The sequence below is a fragment of the Corvus kubaryi genome, unplaced genomic scaffold, assembly GCF_017639235.1.
Source record: "Corvus kubaryi isolate FWS band 111438036 unplaced genomic scaffold, C.kubaryi_AGA036_p1.0 78, whole genome shotgun sequence".
Lineage (NCBI taxonomy): Eukaryota > Metazoa > Chordata > Aves > Passeriformes > Corvidae > Corvus > Corvus kubaryi.
The window spans coordinates 5,812,117-5,837,553 of NW_024582065.1; the positions used below are offsets into that span (position 1 = coordinate 5,812,117).

Sequence of the window (25,437 nt, forward strand, 5' to 3'; positions counted from 1 at the left end):
GAAATTGTCGAAATCTTCTTTCTTAAAGCAAGTCAGAATTGTAAACGAAATTATTCAGACATTCGAACGTTAAAGTCCCAGCAGCTCTTCAGGTACCAAAAGGGAATCTTTCTACTCCTGGTGCCTGCAGGTACCAAGGGTGTCGGCAGGGACCTCTCACATAACCCCATTCTCCTACCAACCACCTCCTACGAGCAGCAGGGCAGCCCCCACACAACAAATCATCCTAAAGTTTAAAAATTCTCTTTTTAAGCTCATGAAAAGGACTCTGATGGCACCAACTTTACAACACATGTACACAGAGGCTGCAGCAGCCCCGAATCCCACTCTGAGCTGGGCATGCACGCAAAGGCGTGAGCTGCAGAATGCAGATACTCTGTAATGACTCAGCTTCTATAAACTATTTCTCACTCACTAATCTGCATATGCAGGCTGACCACTTAAAACAGGGAGTGAGCCTCTGTGAAATAAGGAGATATTAATGTCAGACAATTTTGCTACCTCAAAACTGTCCAAATAACTATGCAGAATGCTAAACTAATACTACTTTACTAATGAAAAGTGTGTTTTGCTTTGAAGTGCCCATCTCCAGCACTCTGTGTACAACTTTTACTAAGAGCTTTAGAATAACCAAGCAAAAAGTATAAATAAGATGCATTTATTACTGACCTCAGACTCTTCTCTTCCAGCCTTTCACTCTATTTGCTATTAGGGTGCTTTTAGAGCACATTTTTGTGGGTGAAATTCCAGATGCTTTGAAATATACAAAAGTTTTAACATGTTACTAAACAGGAACAAAGTTTCTATGAAACACACACACAAAAAAAAGGGGTCAGGGATACACAGCTCGGCCTCTGGGAGTTGTCTGAATGGCATCGTAAGTTTCACAGCAAATTTAGAATAAAATTCACGTTTCAGAAGAGCATTTGCCATCACCACAGGAGAAGACTGCCTAAGCTGCCAACAATTCACCCACCCACCTGTGAAGGTTAGGCCCATAATGGAAACTCTCAGCTCATCAGAGTTAACTTGTGACTTATCATGCAAGACTAATTACTTGCATCCTTTTCCCATCAGACACCATCTCCTTTTCCTTTAAGTCTTGGAAAACAACAGTTAACACCTAAGCCCAAAGAACCCGGGGGGTGAGGGCTGTAGGAGGTGTGAGAACGGGATGGGTGGGATGACACACAATTTCTATTGTATGTAATCAGCTACAGCGCTGCATACAACAAAACTGAATGTTGGCTCAAGAATCAATACATCAAACCTAGATCCAGCTCTGCAGATGCTCTTAGAAGCAGAAGAAAACAGGGCTTTCATCTGAGATCACATTTGACTACTGTGCCCATTACACACCACTGTGTAATGCCACCAAGGTCAAAATCACCCAGGTACTCCAGAGGGTTTCCAAACGTGAGTCACCATTACATGCAACACCCATGCATTGCAAATACTATTGAAGAACAATGCAGCATTCAAGCAAATTGCAGAAATGCAAGATTACAGCTGTTTAAACACAAATTCTGCTGATGAAATAGAGGCGGGAGTACTGAAAGAGGAAATTATTTAGTAGTTACAAATATCAGGGGGGCCTTCAAGTTCTCAGAGTTGCACCTATGTGGAACGAACTTTAAAAGGCAAAAATAACCATATCCACAAACCATGTGTTTTCATAGTAAAGTATACTGGAACACCCTGTAAACAAAAGGTGTGGTCCCCAAAGTATTGCTTCTGTCAGGTGTTGGCCAACAAAGCCCTTTGCATCCGGGCAGCAAATTAAGACCCGTGCAAATACTGAATATCCACCTTCTCACAGGCTGAAAGGACAGTGACAGGCTGTTAGCAGCCACCCAGCTTTCACAAAGGTCAAAGAAAAACTTGATTAAATCACCTCCCTACCCAGGCTTTTTCAAAAATTTTACACTTAATGTGGAAAAACCCCCTCAGCAACAAACCCACAGTGTCTGCACCTCTGAAACATTCGAAACAAAAAGAAAACTTTCCACATTCTACCACTTGGCCTCCTGCACCTGATGTGCTGTGACAGTGCTCTGAAAAGGCGAAAATTTTCCTGGACCACTTAGCCACAAATTTACACGTAGCTTCCCAAAACTACATCCTGTGTCAAATATCATAATCAAGAAAGTTCATTCAATTCAATAGCCGCGCAGCCACAGCCTTTTCAACCCCGAAGACAAGCACCAAAGTGCTGAGGTTGGTTTCAGCTCAGTTTGCAATGTAATCCCACTTGTTTCAAGGGCTTCATGCCACACAAAAGGACACTGGTGGGAAGTGTGGCACACACGATTTTTACTCACTGAGGTACCCTTCAGAAGAGCTGTGGGTGCCATGCTCCGTGTTCTTTCCCATTAGCCAAGAGAGGAAAAGGGTGAAGGAGATCCAAGTGTGCTTTTACAGCCCGTCGTCCCCAAAGTGTAGTACTGAAAATACAAGTCAGTTCTGTGCACCCCTACATAACCTTTACTTATCACTTCCACTTGTTAAGTGCCAGTTTCAGGAACCAGATGTGAAATAAATATGTACTACACCCTCCTACCTGTCAGCCCTTAATGCACTCTTGAACCCAGGTGGAAACCAAAATGTTTTGGTGCTATGCCTGCACTTTGTCCTTAAGCTGCTGCTTCCTCCTCAGCTCCTGAATGTTTGGAGTATAACAGGCAGAAATAATTCTGCAGGGTTTGGATGGACAGAAGCTGCACAGAGAGTTACATGAGACCTCCAGGTTTTGTTCTGCAACACTGATTGCTGGGAGGCTCCAGACGATCTCATTATCCCCAGCACTCCGCCTCATACAGGATGTAAATGCTGCATTAGGACATCTAATAATTCTGCTGGTTGTGGGTCCATTTACACTCACAGGGACAATCTTGAGATGTAACTCAAAGTCCAGAATTAAGTGAAATATCAGTAGGAACTTGGCAATAGGATTTCCAACCCAGAGGCACAGGATACGCTCACATCACAGTACAAGGCTAAAAGCCTGCTTTGGGAATAACTCACATGTTGCCAAAGGGATTTTATTGCTTCTGAAGTATGAGGCTTTCTGCAACCAGCTTTTTTCTCCCCCAAGGAAGGAACAGAAATTCTATGTAACTCCAAGCACATTAACATTCTGCATGCTCTAAAAAGCAAGCCCATATATCTTTGCTATATTTAAAGGGGTGAATCATGACCATGCATCCAGCCTGGTAGATCAAAGATACAAGGTGCAAGTCAAACCTGATCAAACACTGCTGATTTTTCTAGCGAATTTCTGAACTACAGTCAAAAACACTTGCTTTTGCCTTAACTTTCAGCTTTCAGCCCTTCTAACCACATATGAATCACATGTAGAATAGGCATTTGATGCTTACCACACCTGCTCCTGAAAACCCATTCCCGGGCTACTTAAGGGGGGGGGAAAAAAACAAAAAAACAACTAAGTTCTAAGTTGCCACGATCATCAAAAGAAGGTGGCATATATTAAATGCAGGTTGTTTGTGTGGTTTCCTTTCCAGTGAAAGGGAGAACACAGAGTGAGAAATCACTGTTTTGGCCTAAATACCCAGAGCACTGGAAACGGACGTGTTTTCAGAGCTCTGCCCAAATGAAAATGGAGCAACTCCTGCCAATTTTCTATCTAGAATCATTTATTCTGTTGATCCAACCCTTTTCCTCAGTAACCTGCTACATTTCTCAGCGTGCTACATTGAAGATATGAAAAATGATACTTTGATGCTGCTGAAGACAATTTCAGAAACAGAATTTTCGGATAAAAAATGTTACAGAAGCAATTTGTAGCTGTTGCAGAAGACATCTATGGCTACACACAAGCACACACTCCTATAAATATTACATAAAACAAGAGGAACTATTTATAGGCACTACTCTCTACTACCATTCTGGTTCAGGAACACCTCAGTACTGCTTGCAGTTCTAGGAATGCAATTAAAAAAAAAAAAGAAGTTCCTTCTGAGAATTCAGAATTTTTTTCCAGTGGCAAAATTGTACTGCCTCTTATTTTAATTCCACTCAAACTATTCAGTCTCCTCCCAAAGCATCCAAGATGCAGAAAAAGGAGGCAACTGCAGGTTTTCCCAGAAATATCCCCATGCAGCAGAGCTGTTTATATACCGATAAATCAATATAGCATCACTACACTATTTCACCAGCATTTATCACCTTTCTCTCTATCGCATATAAAAACACACCAAAATAACCTCTCCCAGTCAGCAGTTGCTCCCTAATTTACTGCATAGTTCTAACTAGATCTGGCTATAACATGACTCCAATGTCACAGCAAAACGGGATGCTGAACTGCCTGCCAGAGCGGGCCAGGAATGCACCCAGAAAAGACAGCAATTAGCACATCTAAAATAACCATTTCTACAAGAGGCAGCTCAAAAGCTCAGATGTATTTTCATCTCAACTCGCACCGGTTACCAGCCACAAACACACGACTACAGGAGAGAATCCTGCAGTGCTTTACAATCCAGATGACTCTCTGCCACTTATTCTTGACTTCTCCATTCAAAACACCGTTTCCTTTCCCCTCTTCCCGAGCACAGATTTGTCCCAAGATGTTTCACGTCCCACCACTCAGGGAACAGCCGCTCCACAGCCTCCTGTCCGCGGGTACCAACCCTCCCAGACCCAGCAGGTTTGCTCCATGCTCCACCATCAAACATGGCTGCACCATGTCCTCTTTGTGATTGAATATGTGGAACAGCTCTTCTGCCTTCCCGGACTTCTTTTATCTCCCTTCCCTTATTTCTTCTCATTAGCAAGGGACCATTTCACATCTCTATTACCCACTTCTCATACCTTTTAACAGTCCGAAATTTTCCATTAATGTTCCACCGTAAACCAAATGCATTTATACTTTCCAGGTTCTCCTCAAAAACATCAAGGAGCTTTATACATTGAAACCCTCTGTACCATTAAAACCTGCTTTATTTACACACAACACAAAACTCTGCTCGTAAAAATCTCCGTCCTTCAGATCCAGCATGGAGAGAAGCCCCTTAACAGCAGCGACAGGAAATTTTATCATCTGGCTTTTCTCCCCTGCAGCTCCCTCTCCTGAAACCGGACCCCCTGCTCATAGATCCACCTCGGAGCCTCCCGCAGCAGCCACACACAAAACCCACCCCAGGCTCCGCTGCGAGCCTCCCTCCGCTCCACAGCCGCTGCCGCTTTTTTTCTGCTGTGGAGCTTTTTTTATTTAATTCCTTCAGCAAAATTAAATCAAACTCCTGAACCTCCGCTGAGATTTCCCTGCGGAGGCTGCACATGAAACTTTCCGGAGCGGGGGGGACCCCCGGGCTGAGCTGCGCCGAGGTGCCGGCACGGAGGGACCCGGCTCCCCGCACCGGCCCCGGACCGTTATGCCCCAGTGCGGCTCCTGCAGCCCCGCTCCCCCCGCTCACACTCACCCACAGCTCCGTGCCCCAGCTCATGGCTCCGCCGGCGCTGGGGGGGCGGGCGGGGGGCGCTGGGGTTGTCGCTGTCCCCTGGCTGTGTCTGCTCGCCCTCGGGAGGGCCGTGCCCGGCGGCGCGAGCGGAGCAAGGCGGGACGAGCGCTGCTCACCGCCGCTCCCGCCTCATCGCGCCGCAAAATGGCCCGGGCGGCGCGGGGCGGGGGGGGGCGATTGACAGCTCCGGGCTGCGCAGGCGCGGAGCCGCCGCGGCCGGGGTGGGGGGGCCGGCTGAGCGCAGGCGCGGCCCGCGCCGCGAGAGGGAGCGCGGAGCGGCCGGCGGGGCCGTGGGGGAAACGGGGAGCGGTGGGGAACGAGGGGATCGCTGAGGAGCTGCGGAACGGGGTCAATAGGGAACAGGCGTCAGTGGGGGAGCGGGGATCAGTGAGGAACGCGGATCACTGGGGAATAGGCATCAATGGAGGAGCGGGGGTCAGTTGAAAGAGGGAGTCGCTAGGGAATGGGTGTAACTGGGTGAGGAGGCTCTCCCCGCCCTGGTCACAGAATCACCAGCACTGGCACAGGTTGCCCAGAGAAGTGGTGGATGCTCCATCCCTGGAAGCATTCATGGTCAGGTTGGACAGGGCTTTGAGCAATCTCGTATGGTTGAAGAGGTCCCTTCTCATTGCAGGGAGTTGGACTGGATGGCCTTTAGAGGTCCCTTCCAACCCTAACTATTCTATGATTCAGTGCTTTCTAAAACTTACACAAACCTTGTTGCCCTTTGCTGGAGACACTCCAGGACCTCAATGGCCTTTTTCAAGTGAGGGGCCCAAAACTGAATGCAGCACTTCAGGTTTCTCACCTGTGCCGAGTACAGGCGTGGTGATCCCAGCCCCATCCACCCTCAGCTGCCCTTCCCTGCCTCTTACCACTCTCTCCTGAGCCAGGTGAAGCAAGTGGTTTTGAAGCAACTGTTCTTGGTTTGGTCATTTGTAAAAGAGGCGAGGGCCCTAGAAAGGAAGGGAACCCACAGCCTTAGAACTTAAAACCTTTGAAGCTCTGTTACGTGTGCTTCAAGTTGGACATCAGGAGGAATTTCTTCACAGAAAGGGTGATTAAATATTGTCATGGGCTGCCTGGGGAGGTGGTGAGTCACCATCCCTGGAGGTGGTCAAGAAAAAACTGGATGTGGCACTCAATGCCATGGTCTGGCTGCCAGGGTGGGGATTGGCCGCAGGTTGGACTTGATGACCTCAGAGGTCTTTTCCAACTGAATTAATTCAGTGAACTCACTGCAACGGCTGACTTTTAACTCAGCTAAGCAGTGTATACATCCCCCCACCCCCAAAATAACCCAAATCCAAGAATATTAAATCCACCATCTGTTACCAAAATGCTCGACAAGCAAGCAGGAAAATAACCAAATTATCTGCCTTTGCATAAATGTGGGTTATTGTAGCAATTACACAGGCCTTACAGAAAATGGCTCATTTCCTTGCCAGAAAAATATTTATTTTGTGATCCTCTTCCTCTGTGTCATTTATTTGAGCTGTGTCACTTAATCTCATTTTGCATTCCTGCTTTTCAGCTACAACAAATGTGAAAAGAGCTTTAGACTGATATATTTATTGCTGTATTTATTCATGAGAGATTTACATGGGGGGGAATAAAAAAGGGAAGCCTTTTAATTCACCTGAGGTAAAAGGCTTCTGCTCATAAAGGGTGGGGATGCTTTTGATGTGAGAAGATAAAAATTGACCAGCTGCTACAACAAGCATTATCTCCTCTAGATTAATGCACTTCTTCCACTGATGCTTGGCTGTTACCCTACATGAGGGAGAAAAACACATTAAGCAATTCCAACATTTTGAACAACAATGAAGACAAATGTTATGTTAATAACAGAATTGCGTTTATTTTTATCCAAGTTCCATTGATTTGAACATGAGAGGAGAGTGCTGCTCCTCACACAGCTGTCTTTGAAGAGAGACACAACAGGCAATGCTTTTGTTCATCATTAAAAGTTATTAAAGGGCTGACTTCATAACAACTAAGAGACACCCTGTTCAGCTCATTTTAGAATAGTTCTTCCTTCTACTGCCAACATATTTGAATATCCAAGCCTGCCCTGCTGCCTGAAGCACAACCACAGTGTTTGAAGGGCCTGTACTTCCACAGGCTCCCAGACCCACCGTCCTTAGCCCTACATCCACCCAGGACACATTGCAAAACCAGACAGCACAGTTGCACCACGACTGTTTGGGAACTTAACCCATAAATACTCGCAGAAAAAGAATGTACAGAAACAGAGAGTAGCACTGGTATCATCTGAGCTAAGTTTGTGTGGAATTTCCTTTTGCACAAAGAGCTGGGAGGGGAACAGGGCAAACCTGTTACACCAGCATGGGCAGGGAAACCTGTCCACACCGAGAGATAGAAATGCTCCACCAGTTCCAGAAAGATAAAGGCCAGAAATACAAGTTTTATATTATGATGGTACATTAGAATAAACCATGCCAAAAACTATCACAAGTTATCAAAATTTCTGTGGACAGAGGCTCAAGACAAAAACTAAATAAAATTAATTCTAGATGTTTCTACAACTGGATTTTTCCCTATTTTTGCCTGTCTTTATTGTTTAGCCTGAGACTCTCCAAGCTAGGGACTGCCACTTATATTATTACTTTCAGTTGTGCAGTGCCCAAAGCAACAAGGCCTGCAGCTTGGCTGGTCCCTAATTACTAATGTAATTAGTAATGACAGGAGCATTAAGAGCCCTTTATGCCAAAGTAGATGCTAGAAAGCTCAGTAGGTTCCAGTGTCAAAAAATAACTCAAAATTACGCTTAGAAGTTACATTATCTAGCACTTCTTCCCTCAGTTTGCACAATCCATATCTGAGCAACACAGAAGCTGGGTAGGAATTTTCCCTCAGCCACGCTGAGAACAAGACCATGCAGATCTGTTATCCAGATATGGGCCTATTCCTGTAAATTCTCTGTTTATCTCTCCTGTTGTTACGATTCAGAACACTCCCAGATTCAGCTCCAAAACCCAGCCAGAAGCAATTCCATTTTTAGAAAGCTAGGACTTTGTTTGGGAAACCCCCATCCCCCTTGAAAACAGCCAGATTCACTATTAAATGATTGAGAAACTATATAAAGTAGATAAAATAAATCCCTAAACGACAGTTCAATTGAAACCTTTTTTCTCTGTGTTTGTTTACTTATGCAAAGCAAGAAAAATCACAACTCTGAGAGTACGGACAAGCATTTCTAGCTTCCAGGATATAGGAGGAAGTGGACGTACCTTTCCCCCCAGAGTTATCATCCTTACAGCTGCTTCCCTTTGATTTTACAATTCTACCCAAATTATCCATGTTCGAGATAAGGAACATGGACGTTGCTTGTAACCTCTCATACACTGGGACTGAAACAGCACCAGGAAAGGAAGAGGACACACCTTTCCTAGAGGCCATCATCATCACAGCTGTTTCCTCTCTTCTGTTACAACACTACACAGATCACTCAGACACACAACAGGCGACCTCGGTGCTCTTTAATGCCCCATCAGGGCCCAGAGGGGCCTGATCAAGACCTGATAAACCCCTGATAAACCCTAATGGCCCTGGCCAGCCTCACCTGGGCCCTCTGCCCACACCCTCTGCTCACGGACCCAGGAACTCAATTTAAACTCTGGCCTGAAAGCCCAGTTGTTTGTCCCGTGTTTTAGGGGGTTCCAGTTGCAGCTCAGGCTGTGCCTGGCTGTAGATCCTGTTGATATAGAGCCTCGCTTACAGCTGGTCTTATCTTAGACCTGCCTTGTTCCTGTGTGTAGTGACTGGGATGACCTGTCCAGCCATAATTAGACTATGACTGACCTTGGTTACCATCACCCAAACTGCAGATGGGCTTCTCAACTCAGCCTTGCCCCCATCTCATTGCTGTGAACTCAGCAGATCAGCTCGATTTTGGCTGCTCCCAGCTCTGACCCCTGGGCCTGCTCTTCTCTCTTTCCCCAGGCACTGTGGGACTGGGTCCTGAGTGCCTCCTGCCCTGGGCCCATGTTATCTTGCTCACCTCCCCACTCCATGCCTGTACCCTGGCTCACAAAATATGTTAACAAAATGGCAATCTGGTTCATTCTGTGCTGAGCTGTACCTGCAGACTGTCCCCCCATCGTGATTTTCTGACACTGCTGATGCCTTCCACCCAACCTTGATAATTGTATATGATACACTTAAAAAAAAATCTGTCTGTGAAGAGTTCTAATTATTTGTTTAGTTACAATTAAGGAGTAAAGAAAAAAGATATCCAGGCTAAGAACAACTGCATGTACTGGGAAACTGCAGACTTACAGTAAAGCCATCTTGTATGGAAGCTACAATGAAACAAATCGATGTCACAGTGAAAGTTATTGTTACAGCTTATTAATGATGGTCAGAGGCTGCTTTGTATCTTAATAAAGATGCAAATTTAGGTACAGACATCTTTTAACATACAAATTCTTAGAAAAATGCACAGCCAAAGAAAGTAAACATGTTATAAATTCTATTTTTTGTTCATTTTGTATAGGTAATTGGGGAACTTACAGTTACTACAATATCCTAATAGCCGGTGAAGAAACATTGAAAAAAAATGAAGATCTCCAGAAAATTTCTATTCTGTGGCATAAAAAATCCCCGATTGCTAGGAATCATGCTCAGACTGAGGATGATTCTTCTTAAGGAAGGTTCTGAAGGGAGCTCCCGAAGGAAGCATCCTCACACTAAAAAATGCTCTGCAGCTGAACCAAATCCTAGAATTATAGGGGAATTTCTCGTGCTCGTTGACTACTCAAGCAGTCAAAGCGTGCCTGATACTTGCTAGTGGAGCAAGGCATGACAGCCTGTGCTGCAGCTCTGGTTGGAAGCAGCTGTTTCTCAGGAGTCAAAACTCCCCAGGTTTCCCAGAGGCTCTGTGCACAGGGATTATAATAATTAAATATTAAAGAAAAACCCAACAAAAAAAAAAAAAAAAAAAAAAAAAACAAAACAACCGTAAGTCCAAGAAAATATCTCACCGGAGTTTTTTAGAATAAATCATCCGATGTTTGTAGGTCCGTGGGGTTTTTGCAACCTGTGCTGTAGCTCTGTGCGGTGCAAGGGCTGATGCTGCCAGGACATCTAGTGGCACCCACACGTACTGCCCAGAGAAAGAATGTTACTAGAAAAACAGATTTTTTTTTTTTTTCATGCTTCCAGATATTTCCTGGTAACACTCCAGGTTTCTTTGGCTGTTGGTGAGATTTCTTTGTTTATTTTTTTACCTAAGAATATACAAGGGGGAAATGAAATTGTGAGGAAAAAAATGTAGAGGAACATCTGAATCATCTCTCTAAATAAAGATGGGACGTTCTACCATAATCTTGATAAAAAAAAGGTCAAGGCCATTGATTTTTCTCTCTCTTTTCACCCTCACTTGCCTGGGCCAGCCCAGTTGTTTATCTGTCTCTAGATAACAGAACTTGTTACTCCACACACTGAAAGGGAAAATGAGAATGTCTGAGTTTTGGGAGCTGAAAGCTCCTCACTGAAAAATTAGATTTATTTACATTGATGGCTTCCCATTGCATAGTCTTTCCATTTTATCTTTTAGCAATGTGTCAACCAAAAAGCCATTTTAATTGCCCCTATTCACATTCACTTTGCTTCTTGTGTTACTCTCATTTTGAGCAACAAGTCATGGAAACCAGGCCCAATCTGCTTTTTGTTTCACTTGTAATCGGGACTACAGCTACTTCTTTAAATATTTCAATAGGTACAAAACTATTCCTGTTAAGAAGCAGAAATCCCTTTGTTTGTTACATATTTTTTTGGTGATATTCAAAATCAATACTTTAACCCTGGCTTTAAATAGAAAAGCAATTTTCCTGTTGTTTGGACTACCTGATGTTCAGACGTCTGCTGTTGCCATAGCTCCCAGGAAGAAGCTGGAACTTACTGGTAGATCCACGGCTGAGCTGGAAACAACCACTTCACCCCTCCCTGTAAACAACCATCCCACATCTCCCTGTGGACGATGCTGCAGGGCTGAGGTAGGAAGAGCTTCAATCTTTTTTTGGGCTTTTTTTTGGTGTCACCCCACAGAGGCTGGTTTGGGGGAGGCTCAGGGGGTTCCTTTTGGCCAGTGTGCCCCTCTGTGACCCATGGCCATGGGGGGCACCCACCACCCAGGGGGGACCCCACCGCCAAGGGGGTCCCGGGGCTGAGGAGGGACCCACCACAGGGCCTGGCTGCTGCCATGGTCCTCATTGAGGGGCCTGATCCAAGCCGGGGGGCATCGTGGGGAGCAGCCTGTGGGCAGGGGCAGCCCAGCAGAGCCCAGAAGGGCCTCTGGGGGAGAGAAAAGAGTGGGAAGTGCCTTCCCCATGGGGAAAGGCTGAGGGAGATGGGGCTGTTCAGTCTGGAGAAGGTTGTGTGGAGACCCCACAGCACCCTCCAGGATATGAAGGGGCTCCAGAAGCTGGAGAGGGATTCTTCGGCAGGAACTGTAGTGACAGGACAAGCGGGAGGGGGTTCAAAGTGAAAGTGGGAGAATTCAGGCTGGATATTGGGGAAGAAATTCTTCCCTGGGAGGGTGGTGACGCACTAGCACAGGTTGCTCAGAGAAGGTGTGGCTGCTCCCCGGGAAGTGTTCAAGGCCGGGTTGGACGGGTTTTGGGGCTCCCTGGTCTAGCGGGAGGTGTCCCTGCCCGGGCAGAGGGTGGCACTGGATGACGCCTGAGCTCCCCCCCATCCCCAACCCCTCCGTGACTCCCTGACAGGACCCGGCCCCGCCCACGCGGTCACGTGACACACCCCCGCCCGACACGTGACTCTCCTGACCCGGAAGTGGCGCGCGGGGGACGCTGACGCTGGAACAAAGATGGCGGCCCGCGGCGCTGGGGCCGTGCTGGGGCTGCTGCTGCTGCTCAGCGCGGGCCCGGCCTGCGCCCGCGTCCACCACCTCACCCTCAAAGTAAGGTCTGCGCCGCCCCTGGCCCCGCTGGCTCGGCCCCCGGGTGCCCTGAGGGGAGCGGTGAGGCCGGCCCGGCCCTGCGCACCTCCCGTGGGCCGGGATTGGTCTCCCCACGTCTCTATCTTCGTCCTGCTGCGTGCCCCGACCCTTCTTTCTCTTCGCTTCTCTCTGAGCTTTCCCCCCTGCGCCTCAGCCCGCCCGGGCCCTGCTGTGTTCTGCTTTTGCCGTTATCTTTCCGCTCCCTCTGACCGCATCCCCATAGTCCTGTCCCGCTTATTCTGGCCGCCTGTTCCTTAGCCGCGGGCAAAGCGTGCGAAGGGGCCTTAGAATTGCGGTGGTTTGAAGGTGCAACTGCTTCACGTTCCTTTAAAAGCGATGTGATAAGAAAGGGCTGAACGTGAGCTGAGGGAGAGGTTTCTGAAAGGGGATTTTGGTGGAGTGTTTTTCTAGCTGTGTTCTGTTCCTGTCCTGGTGACTCTGAAGGGTGTTTGACTGCCTCGCTGCCCTTCCGGATGCAGCTGCTTTGCACTAACCAAGCAATTAGTGGGGGCTGAGGAAACTAATGCTGGCAGCTTTCTGTTGTGTTTCCATAGACTGCTGGTTGTGCTTTGAAGGAGTGATGTGTCATCCTGTGACTATGTTTGAGAAAAACCAGTTATTCAGGGCTGTTGGTGGGAAATGGTGGAGGTCAGGGTGAAGATGTGCTGCTGCCTGTTGTGCTCTGCATGAGCAGCTGCACAAAGAGGAACTGTGCGCTTGAGGTGATGCTTTTTAATGGCCTCTGTGTAGCTCATGGAAAGCTCTGTAAGTCTTCAGAAATGTTGTTTTGGTTGTCAACAATATGTAATATTCTGCCAGTAGAAACATTGGAAGAGATAATAAAGTGGTAAATGACTGCGACCTGCATTACTGTGCTGTTGTAGCAGTTTAGGGAGAATCCAGGATTTTGCAGGAATTCCACCTCAGGCTTTGGCATACAATGACTGCTGGGAAGTGTTCATGTCTTACTTGTAGGAAATTTTCCAGGCTATGTAGTTGTTTAAAGTGCAACCACATGAGTATTGTTGTATTTCAGGAAAAGTAAACTTTTTCCTGAAGCAGTAAATTAGGAGGCTTGTGCTGGTTACATCATTGTTTTGAGCAATTTGTGCTGAAGGATTTCTCCTCGGGTGTTTCTTTACCCTTATGTCCAATATGCCTCAAGCAAATGTTCTCAGCAGGAAACATCGTGGCTTTTAGTCCTTGTTAGAGACTGCCTGGATCAGTTACTAAATCCTGTTTGCTGTTTTTTCCCATCAGAGTGGGTTTGGTTTTGCAGGTGTTTTTTGCAAGTTGCAGCACTGACCTACCAAGGGCTGTAAGAAGTAGCAGTGAGTTAATGCCTTTGCCCACCTCCTTTATAAACATAAGCTTTATTGTTAGAGCAGTCTCTCCCTTCCTCCTTCATCCCCTGCTTTACAGCCTTTATGTAAACATCAGGCTCCAACAACTGAGTCTTTTCACAATGAAATCTCCTTTCTGGTGTTCTTGCCAGTGGCTCCTGCTTTGCTTGCGAGTGTGCCTTGACACTGAGCCAAGCTGAAGGCCACAGTTTCGTGGGAGTGTTTGATATTAAATTTCCTCAAACAAGCTGTTATTGCTTAATTCAGAATAGCTTCATTATTGTATCTTTGTAGTTACTGTGCTAATGTGAAGCTTTTTTGTTGTCAGAAAAACAAGCCACAGTCTGAGCAGTTTCCTGTTCTAAAAATAATGTTTTATCTTTATAAAGTGTAGAAAATAGTTTATTTTTTGTGAGTTGGAGAGATCATTTGCTTGAATCTTGCTGTTAGACTGACCTTGCCAGAGACACTCCTCCTTAGTAGCAATTGTTACCAGCTTCATTACTTTAATGAGATCTGTAAAAACCCCAAAACACGTCAACTAACAAAACCAACCCCCTACAAAAAAAAAAAAACCACTATGAAAATTGGGAGTTACGGAAGATCAACAGAAACAATTTTCAGAGGATTCCAGAAGTAGCTGTAGTTGAAATGTTTCTTGTGACCATGTCAGACATGGAGTTACAGAGAAAATGCTGGTTTTCAGTGGTTGCTTGTAAATACCTGTGGCCTTTTAATGTTGGTAGGTTTCAGACTTCAATAGCTCAGGTTGAAAACACCTTTCACAATAATTCACTTAGTCTTACACAAGTTATAAGCCTTGCTATTAGTCTCACACAAATAATAAGATTCTTTCCAGGTAAGGGTAAGCACTCTCTGGTGGAACTTCCACTGCACTGACAGTGTGATCCCAATTAGATTTAGGGTAAAATGGTAGAGAATATTTTTCTCCTTATTCTGAGTTACAGGATCATGGATTCTGCTTCCCTGTGACCTTATTCAAATATTGCAGGATCACTTTTTATCCTAAAGGAGTGGAAGAGGGGGGAAAGATTTTTATGGAAACAAGCTTGAGAACTTTGCTATTGGTTTGACTGTAACCTGTTAGTGATGGGTCCCAGACCATCTCTTCTCCGCAGGGCAGGCTTAATTTTAAATGCATTCTATGTAAATTGAATTAATGTGTGTGTTAACAACTTGGATGCTGAAGTATTTACTTGTATGGGTTCACACCTTTATTGTAAACTTGAATATTTATGAAGTCAGTAGTTGAGTAGTTATAAATAAAATCTGGGTTCTTTCAACCCCTTAAACCTTAGACAACTATTAGTAAGCCAATGTCTTTAGACTGTCAGTATGTGGAGCAATAGATGCTCTTGCTGTTGCTTAGTGGCAACTGATGACAGTGTGTGTGTGGGATCACATAAAGCTGAAGGATTTGTGAACTAAATCTGTAAACTCTAAGCACTCAAAGTTGAGATAAAACCAGGGAGGAAAGTGGTGTGTGTTGTATATTAATTATCTGCTGCTGGTGGGGAACATATCTGTAAATTAGCAGAGTAAATCACTTAAATTGAACTGAAGAGCTCTTGCAAGTGCTCTGAATTGAGCAGCTGCCTCTGGTCACGTTTGCAAGGTACAAAACACCTTGTGGCTGGATGACACTGTGTCCCACTCAGATTCACCCAAATTCTTCTCTGTCCAGATGGGCTTAAATACATCTGATGTGCCCTATGAAGATCCAGGGTTAATTTTCTGTTCTGAGTGGGAAATTACATGGGATGCAATGTCAGAGGAACCAGATGGGCTCTTGTTTCAAGCATATTCTGTGACCTGGAACCCAAAGACAGCAGAGCTGTAATACTCTGTTGAACAAAGCATCTGCTGGAAGCCCTATGTCACTTAATGTTTTTTCTTCTTCTGAGCATTAAGGGAACCATCTGGTTATTTGCGAGGTTAACTTGATTCTATTAGGGTGATCTTATTACAGGTTAGCTGTGTCAGGATTAGTGCCCTTCTATTACAGTGAGTGATATTTATGAGTCAGGAGCATTTTGTGCAGAGATGTCAAAATCGATACTGGGGTAGAGGGAGAGGAAGAACTTTTTGTACTTGTACAATTTGTAGCTCAGTCTTCCAGGACTGTCTTCAGAACAGTTTGCCTTTAGCAGCTGACTTCTCTTTTTAGAGTGTTCTGCAGTCTGATTATCTTTTCCTAGAAGAAGCAGGAGGAAGAAACTTTTTTTTTTTTTTTGATGCCAGCTTGTCAAATGTTTTAAATTCCATTTTAAATTTGATTTTTGATTTCTGTTGCCTTGTTTCTGCTTTTCTTCCAATTTTAATGACCCAGTAGGTTTGAGGGACCAACTGCAGACGTTGGATGTGACCTTTTGTCATCTGATGTGGCAGCTGTGTGTGACATCAGCTACTTTTCATGTGAGGTCCTTCATGGCCTCCTTATTTAAAAAAAAAAATTAGAGCTTACTGTACTTAAACCTTTATCAGCTGAGCATGAGAATAGATCAATTGCTGTGGTTTCCTTTCCAGACTGAGAGGAAGGAAATTATTCTTCAGCTAAACTGGGAGTAGAGGAGGGAGTTAGAATTCTCCTGCTAGATAAACTAACCCAAGTAATTCTGTTTTCAGTATTTATTCTATTCTTATTTTTTATTTATTTTATGCCAAAAATCATTTGGAGGTATGGGACTGCATACAAAACTTACATACAATACTCACCTAGTTTTCCAGTGTATTAGTGTTTGCCTGTCCAAGCACTGACCCTGCCTAACACAGATGATCTGGGGGGATGACAATGCATTTGCTAAACACTTGGCCAAACCCCAGCTCTCTGTTAGGTAAGATCCCCAAAGTCACCTATTTCCTCTCAGTCTGTGTCAATGACAATAATCAGCATTCAAACAATAGCTGTCTTGATGTGTCTACAGTCACTTTGGGGGATTTTGCTATATGTTGTTTAGTCACTGATGCCAGATGTTTAAATTCTTCCAGAATTTTGCTTGTATATCTCCCAGTAGCATAGCCAGGCAGAGACATGTCTGTTTGAAGTTCTTGCTGTTCAGGTTATTGGAAAAGCTGGTCCATTCCAGTGAAATAGTTGGTTACATCTGAAGGTATCCTAAAGAAATTTGCACGAATATTCAAGTGTCATCACTCACCCTGCTTCCCCTTTGCTGCAGCAGATGACTTTGCATGTATTTGTAAACTCGCTTTCCTTTCTAACAGGATGATGTGAGGCAGAAAGTGCACCTGAATACCTTTGGCTTCTTCAAGGACGGTTTCATGAGAGTCAGTGTCAGCAACCTTTCCCTGAAGCCAGCAGTGGACGCTAATGACATGGGCAGTTTATCAGTGAGTTCCTTCCTATGAAACCTCCTGTGAAATTGCCCTTGCACTGGTAGCCTCCACTTGTCTCAGGTGTCAGATCCAAACTTGTGATGCTGTTGGCTTTGCTCCCCATCATGAGCCAATTATGAGGATCTGTGTGTTGAGATTTATCCCTGAGCACTCTCCATTCTGCTTTAAGGATGAACCTTTAACTTACTGGATCCTCTGATGAACTCGATGCACACATCTATAACTTACACTGAACATCAATTTCCTAAGCAGTCCTCTGATGGGAAGTTTTTTCACACTGTGTCCTGTTGCATTGCAATTCAGCTTGTGAGCATTGTGTCAGTAGGTTTCCAGAGCAGTGACAGCCTTAGTTTTAAGAGAACTCTAATATTCCGTGTTATATTAGGGGCTTTAATAGACTGAAATACTAGATTAGATAACAGACCTGAGTTCTTATTCTGCTGCACAGTTTCATTTCTTTATTGTTATAAAAGTAATAAGTGTTTTTGTCAAGCAAAACCATCTGGAATAATACTGAAATAAGTTAAAATGTTCAGAGACAGAAGGTACTCCAGATTGAGTTTGGGTTTGAATCATGATATGTTTTTTCTTGGTGGATATGGACGAGTTTGTTATATTTGAATGTGTTTTTCTGTCTGATTAAATGATGAGAAAAACACCTGCATTCTGCCTTAAATGTGGGTTAATTTGTTTAGAAAGCAGTATCTTTGACTCTTTCAGTAGCAGTTTGGCTTCAAATTGACAAATTCTTCTCAATTGTCTCATAGGTGGGATTCAGCTTGGATCGAACAAGAAATGACGGTTTCTCCACTTACCTGGTAAGACTTAAGAGAAGTGAACTTGCTTTTCTAAACTGGGACATCTCATAGTCTACCTGACTCTGGGAATGGTTGGAAGAAATAAAAAAAAAAAGGTGGGGGGACTTTAGACATGGGCAGGATGCAAAGGATAATTTGGATTTACAACTTGCTGAGCTAAGAATGGTAACCTCTACCTGGACGGGAACGTGTCCAGAGGGCACTTCAGAGATGTTTTGCTTATGTTACCAGGATGAAGAAGTGGATTACTGTATCTTGAATAAGACACCAGAGCCAGATGTCTCTGTTGTAATCTTACTTCTGGACATAAAAGCTGAAGTGTGAGTAAAGACCGGACAAGACATTTTAAAGTTACTTCTTTAGTTGAAGATGATGTAACACTTCAGATTTTTTTAAGGGTTTGGGAAGCTGCTGTGTATGTAGGCTGTTGTTTTTTTTTTTTTTTAAGGGATTACGTGAAAGTTGAGGGTAGGTGAGTGTAAAAGTAAAACATCTGCAGTTTAAAATGGTCCAGGAATTCTTCCTGCATATTGGAGGGGTAAAGGGATGGCAGGCAAAAGCAACCTACCTTAATTGTGCTGAAGGCATGAGCTTTGATGTCTTGGGTCACTTTTGCACTCAATCTGCCATTTTATTGTTTGTCTCGAATGATCTTTTTTTATGGAAGTACCTTCAAGTCTGTATTGCTCTCTTCTGCAAGAGCACATGTATGATAATATAGTTTCTAGTGAGACTCTTGCTTACCAAAGGTGAAGAAACCTACTTTTCTTCATCTGCTCTTGTATTTCATGTAGAGGTAGAGTGTGACTTTTCCCACAATGATCCCTTCTGCTGTAAGTCATAATCTGGTTCTTGCCTGTTCTTTGTGATACAAAAAACAAGTCAAGACAAGTTGATTTTCCTTTATTGGGTATATGTAGGCTGTGACAAATAGCCTCTTTAAAAATGTTCTTTTACTTTCGTTTTGTAATAAACCCTCTTTGTTTCTTCAGTGTGAAAGTACAGTTCCCTTCAGAAGCTGCTTCTTTGTTACCTAAAATTTTATTTGTATCTGAGGCAAATGGTACTGCCTTAAATACCAAGCTGCTAAAAACTTCTGAACCGAGCAGTGATTCTGGTAGAAATCCTCCAAGGACCAACGAAAATGCAGATGGCAAAGGTAAGCCAGCTAAACCTGACTTGTGTGTGCTCTCACTGCTGATTCCTATTGCTGTGCATCCAGCACTGAGTTGTGGTCATGTTCTGGGGTCCCCTTGGGCTAGAACTTAGTGTACATCCTGTGTAAACCTGTGCACAGAGCTGCCTTTGGGGCTGGAGTCTCCTGCTCAGTGATTTGTGTTCACCAGTCCTGTTGATCCACCAGAGAGACAATGAGTGTTGGAGACCTTCAGTGCCTGTGAGGAGCATTAACAACTTGGTTGTCTGTTGTCTGGCAAAAAAAAAAAAGGCTAAAGGGGGAATTTTATGGCCACCAACAGTTAATTGAAGAAAGGTTAGGAGGACAATGATTGCAAGCAATTTTTAGTAGTGGCACGCAATGTCTGTTTCCCTTTATTAAGTCTTGGATGCCTCAGGTGGGATGTTAGGATGGAAAAGAAGTAAAATAAGTAAGATACCTTTCCTAAGTAAGTATTCCAGGATTATAGCAGATAATTTGTGCAATCCAGTCTCCATCTTTTGAGGTTTTAAATGCTTGACTAAGTAAAACCAGGGCCAACATGATACAGTTGATACCAGGTATGCTTTGAGAGTCAGAAGTTGGGTTTAACATCTCCACAAGTCCTTTCCAGCCAATGTTTGTATGAGTCTGTGTCTATCTAAAGAGTTGAACTCTATCACTTAGAAACTATGGGGAGGGAGAAGTAACTATACCAGTAATCTTTCCAGGAGTCATGAACCTTTGGCTTCCAGACCAGCAGACACAACAATTTTATAATCTCAGCTCTAATGGGATTAGCTCATGTTATCCCTTCCTGGCAGAGTTTAGACTTCAGATCAGACTGCTGAGCAGTCTGATCTGGAGTAGTCTGAGTCTGTCTTGGCCTGTCGTGTTCACAAGCTTTGATACCATTCAAAAGCTTGCACAGCTGTCCTAACAAGTTAAGAACCAAGGATGGATGGCACTGGAGATCATGGATCTGAAAGCTGTGGTTTTGCTTTCTCTGGTATAAAAAGTGTAGCATGAGCATGGACAGTGCACTGAGGTGTGGGAGCCAAAAGCAAAGCTCAAGTCTTGAACTTTTGCTTCGTGGTAGAAAGGGATGACCTTGTGTTTGAAAAGCTTCTTAGAGGAGTAGAGTCAAACTGTGAACTTGACATGCTGCTCTACTGAAGGCTCCTGTCACCTCAAGTTCAGAAGAAATGCTGACCTGGCAGGTCACCTGTGCTTTTATGTTTTGTTTGTTTGTATTTTTACTGGGAGCTTAGTGGAAAGCTGTGAATTTTTTCCTTCTCATGATTAATTAGGATTTCCATATGTTTGTCAGGCCATGTATTAGTGCTCAGTTTGAGATTTGTCAGTGAGATTAACAGTACTCAGCCATAACATAAAAAGTCAGAGCTGTAGCTTGCATTTGGTTTAGATCACCTGCCTCCTGCACCGCTCTCACCAGGGGCATTGGAAAGATTCCTGGGGTAGGCTTTTGTAGGAGGTGTAAGAGAAGAGAATCGTATCCTGGCATTTGAGGATGCATGCAGAATGAATGCTGGCTGTGGGAAGAGTCCTGTGAGAGTAAGGAGAGACTGGGAAAGAGTCTCTGTTAATGATTAGCTGGGAAACTGCCACGCAGACAAGTGTAGGAAGATGTGAGTAAGGTATTGACAACGTGGTGGTTTCTGCAGATGTCTAAATGCAAACACTAAATGTACCATTAATACTTTTATCTCTAGGTAAGAAGTCCAAACGAAGTACAACATCCTCCAAGGTAAGAAACTCTCTGGAATTCTCTTTCAGAAAGAACCTGGGGGGGATATTCCAGTATAATCATAGCCAAAATGTGGAGAGTATTTGCTGTTGCTCTCAGCCTCTACTGTAAATATATAGAATGCAAATTTGATTGTCTGGTTGATGTAGCCAAATGTTTTAGTTACCTGCTTAAGAAAATCTGAAGGTCTCTTTTCCTTTTCCCAGAGCATGGTAGAACAAGAACATCCTGTTCACAATGACAGAGGAACTTTTTCATTTCAGGTAGGGTGTCTGTCAGTGTCTAAACACAGTTCCTTCACTGTCTTACTTTGGAAAAGTGGAAGTCTGGTATATAGATGTCTCTCTGATAACAAGAGTTTGCCTGAAAATGTACTGAGCTAAGCATCAATGATGGAAATCTTTCTTTGTAAGTTACAGGAGCTGCTTTTAAATTGCTTTTGGTGTGATGCTGTTATAAATATCATAATCTGTGAGCCTCAGCATATTAAAGTTTACTGTGATGCCAGTAGTGCAGATTGCTGATAAATAGTTTTGACCTGGCTGATGACTCAAGGGGAAGATCCTCTGTATGAAACCAGATTAATGCTTTGTTTGAACACCCTGGTTCCCTTGTGATGGTTGGTTACTATAAAACAAACACATCTTAAATTCTATTATCTGACACAAATCTCATCTCCAGAGCTGTCACAATTTGCATAGTTGGGGGAGGAACAGAAAAGCTGCAGGGCAAGTATAATAAAAATTTTATGCTTCAGCATGTCAAATATATGATACTTCTGGTTGTCTTTTCTCTGTGGCGAACCAAGTTAAGCACTGATACTTAACAGGCTTGGATTACCAGAGTGCATAATCCTAGATAGGTGCAATGATTTTTGCTTCTGGAATTCTGTTGAAACTTCCAGATGTGCTGGTATCCTCAGAGCAGTCTGTTTGCTGAAGGGAACCAACTGACCTCAAATGACTGACTTCTTTCATGCTTCAGTAGAGATGACTTCCTACCAGGGCAACCCTATTGTGAATGAAAAGAATGCTGACTTTCCTATTCCTTATTTTCAGTTCTTCTTTAACATCAGCTCGGATAAACAAGAAGGTCTCTACAGCCTGTATTTCCATAAGTGTGTTGGCAATCAAGGGCCATCTAACGATCAGCTGCTCTTTAGTCTTGATGTGAGTATGGCTTCTAAAGGATAGTTAACTCATTTGCTTAGACTGCAACATCCAGCTCCAGCTTGTAACCAAGCACACACTGCACATGAGTGCACATATGAGGTGGGAAGTGATTCAGAATTGTGTGCCAGTCTCTGCAGTGGCATTTCTGAAAGAAGTGACAACTGTAAAAAGAGTTAAAATACTGGTTTTTCAGAAATGCCTGAAAATCTGAAGACTGAATGTGGGCTGGGTTCAGTCCACAGTTGTGACCTGATGCTGTAATGGGATGGGAGCTACAGCAGCTGCTTGTGTTTTGCTGCACTCAAAAGTCACTTTTCTCTTTACATGATTGCAGATATTAAGGCTGTTGCTGCAATGTAAATTGTTGGTATTTGAAGTCAGTGTTTTTGCTTTTTCTGGCCTAATTAAAGATGTGTTTTTATGGTGTTAGATACACATCCTAAAGGCAATATATTCTAGCAAATGTCTCATCTCTTTTGACGTACAAGGGTTTGGTCCTATGTGGTTTTGGTCATTATCAGAGCTTGGGCTTTCACTTTTTTCTCTTTCCTGTGCTCATGCTGGTGTATAATGAGCTGGTCTGGTATGAATCCTCTCACTGATCAACGTACCTAAGCCAGATCAGCCCCTGAACTGCTTTTTACACGTTTGTGTTAATGCTGCTGCAAGGGAACATGGAGGTGATAAAACTTAGCAGCCGTAACTTGACTCAGACTACTTTAAATCTGCTTCTGAATTTGTATGTTTAGAAGACCAGCTTTCCTGAATTGCTGTTTGTCACTTTGACCCACTGAAGAAATTGGAAAGCGAAGAAAGCCTGGATGATTGTCCTGCTGGGATGTACTTAAGAGATGCAGGACAGCTTCAGTACTTCAAACCAGACTCGATGCATTATTTTATTGAAGTGATAGCACATATGACTAAGCCACTTAGGGGTATAAATAGGATGCTAAATAATGCTTCTGTTTTCTCAGTCACAGGATAATAGGCTGGCAGCCTATTGTAGATACTGTTTCTGAATCAAAGGTGGGCAAATTGTGACATTTGGTAGAGAGAACAACTATTCTTTGAGAGAATTACTTTGCCTTTCTGAATTATGTTGCATAACTGAAGTATTGTTTTCCAAGAGGACGATTCTTGTGAGAATAGTTTTGCAAAATGTTTAGAGATTCTTGAGGATAAAGAGTAGGTTTTGGTTTTTTTTCTGAGTCTCATCAGTCGCCACTTCAGAAACACTCATTTTAAATGAGTGAATTTGATTGCGAAATGTAATTGTTAACTCAGTGCTTTAACAAAATTTTTTTTTTTTCAACTGTACCCATAACACACCTTTAATATTCAGATAGATATTACGGAAAAGAATCCTGAAAGCTACCTCTCAGCAGGTGAAATCCCACTGCCAAAACTTTACATTTCCATGGCTATCTTCTTTTTCCTGTCTGGGACTGTATGGATCCACATACTTCGTAAACGCAGGTAAGTTCAGTTCTGTGACAAGTAGGGGCCTACTTTGATTTTTATTTTTCATTCCTCCTCTTGTAATGTCCAAGTCACAGTCATATTTGATCACTTAAAACTGCAAGTCTGGCTCAGTATTGTATGCTTTATGCACACAGTTTATATTTGAAAACTGCTTCAGACAGTATTGTTATTTCAGACTGTCACGCTAAACTTATCAAATCTTATGTTGAAAGTTCTTCAGGTAGTGTGTGGCGAAAAATAGGAAATTCCTGTAGTTGATGTCAAAAGGAGATGATTTTGAAAATAAATAACAAGAAAAAATTGATCACTTTTTTTCATATGGGAAATGGCAACTTACAGCATAAGAGCCATAAATATCTTGATTGTGGTTGAGTTACGGTTAGCAAATTTTCTAACAGTTAAGATATGTATATATATGTGGGATATTCTTATTAATTAATAATTTCAATTACCCCAAGCAGTAAAAATCAGGGGTTTAGAACACGATGTTGAACTATTGCTCAGAATGTTACAGAAACTTGGACCTGCAGTATTAAGGGGAATCTTTTTACACTAATGGTCAGCTCAGCCTGGGAGCAACTGCTTGACACTTGCAGAAAATTTTAAAGAAATATCCTTGGAAACTGAAATTTTTACTGCTGGCTTTTAAGTAATGCTCTTCCTTCTTTTTGTTCTTCCCAGAAATGACGTATTTAAGATCCACTGGCTCATGGCAGCCCTTCCTTTCACCAAATCATTGTCCTTAGTCTTCCATGCGGTGCGTACATCATCTCTGCCTGAAGGTGTTCAGCTAGGAAGTAAAAACATGGAATCCAGGACATCCTGTTAGGGAAATCTGCTTTGGAGAGGGGACAGTGGGAGGGAGAGCTGGTCTTAATACTGAAGCATTAGAACTGAACTGCAGCTCTTGGGTGGAAGTGTTTGTTTTTTATCAGCAAATTCTGACTTTAAATACAATTGAGATCGTGGTCTGAAGTGTTGAAGCAGCAAGGGTTGGAGGTTGAATGAGTTCCACACATTTTAATGTTTCAGCCGTCTGTGGCTGGCCTGAAAGCTTGAGCTGTGCTACTGCTTCAGCTCCAGGGCTTGCAGTAAATATTAATAAATTAGAACCTTGATGAATGTTTGTAAAATTCAAGGGCAAGGAAGTATTATGGTGTATGGTAACAGACCTCAGTTTATCAGCTCTGAGACTTTCCATAGATAGTATCTGTGTTGAATTGCATTGACTTTGCCTTTCCACTGGAAATACCTCATGAACAAAGGTAATGGCAAGCATTTAATCATTCAGTGTTTGTGCCAGCCATAATTTTCACCTTCATGTCCATGGTATTACACCTGCTACAAGTATTTTTGGAGTCTGACAAAGTGAATGTGGCTTCCAGTGAAAATGAAACTAGCAAGCCTCTAGTCACTTAATGCAACTGAATCTGAAAAATGAATGAATAAATAGGTTCCAACTGCAGTTGTTTCACTACAGTTAAGTAGGGGAGTTGTGTGGGAAGGATGTAGATTGTACAAGACACATCCACTAGCACTTGGGAAATAGAGCAAATGGAAATGATCTCATTGTTGCTAAACAAAAGGAAGTACTCTAAATGTGATAGAGCTGGGTTTGTACACACTGACTGGAAAGCAAAACTGGAAGTGGATGTGGAGCAGAGCTGTTTTTAGGGGGTGGGATGTCAAAGAGCAGCTTGTAAAGTGCTGTATTTTCTGCTTCCAGATCGACTATCACTACATCTCTTCTCAGGGATTCCCCATTGAGGGCTGGGCTGTTGTTTATTACATCACTCACCTGTAAGTGTCACAACATTGATGTGATAGATTCAAATTGCCACTGGGGCTGTCTCCCTCCTGAACA

The 25,437-nt window shown here is 43.5% G+C and overlaps 2 protein-coding genes across 2 annotated transcripts in view; one reads left to right on the forward strand and one right to left on the reverse strand.

The window, feature by feature from the left end:
• FNBP1 (formin binding protein 1) overlaps positions 1-5,625 on the reverse strand; it is a 94,578-nt gene extending 88,953 nt beyond the window's left edge. The window contains exon 1 of the mRNA XM_042052026.1: positions 5,439-5,625. Coding sequence (XP_041907960.1) covers positions 5,439-5,462 — 24 coding nt within the window. The 5' untranslated portion in view covers positions 5,463-5,625. The remainder of the gene's footprint in view (positions 1-5,438) is intronic.
• Positions 5,626-12,236: 6,611 nt separating this feature from the next.
• Positions 12,237-25,437, forward strand: part of GPR107 (G protein-coupled receptor 107) — a 38,696-nt gene continuing 25,495 nt past the window's right edge. The window contains exons 1-11 of the mRNA XM_042052087.1: positions 12,237-12,420; positions 17,046-17,171; positions 17,945-17,995; positions 18,227-18,315; positions 18,988-19,154; positions 20,885-20,919; positions 21,126-21,182; positions 21,978-22,088; positions 23,434-23,567; positions 24,255-24,330; positions 25,300-25,373. Coding sequence (XP_041908021.1) covers positions 12,328-12,420; positions 17,046-17,171; positions 17,945-17,995; positions 18,227-18,315; positions 18,988-19,154; positions 20,885-20,919; positions 21,126-21,182; positions 21,978-22,088; positions 23,434-23,567; positions 24,255-24,330; positions 25,300-25,373 — 1,013 coding nt within the window. The 5' untranslated portion in view covers positions 12,237-12,327. The remainder of the gene's footprint in view (positions 12,421-17,045; positions 17,172-17,944; positions 17,996-18,226; positions 18,316-18,987; positions 19,155-20,884; positions 20,920-21,125; positions 21,183-21,977; positions 22,089-23,433; positions 23,568-24,254; positions 24,331-25,299; positions 25,374-25,437) is intronic.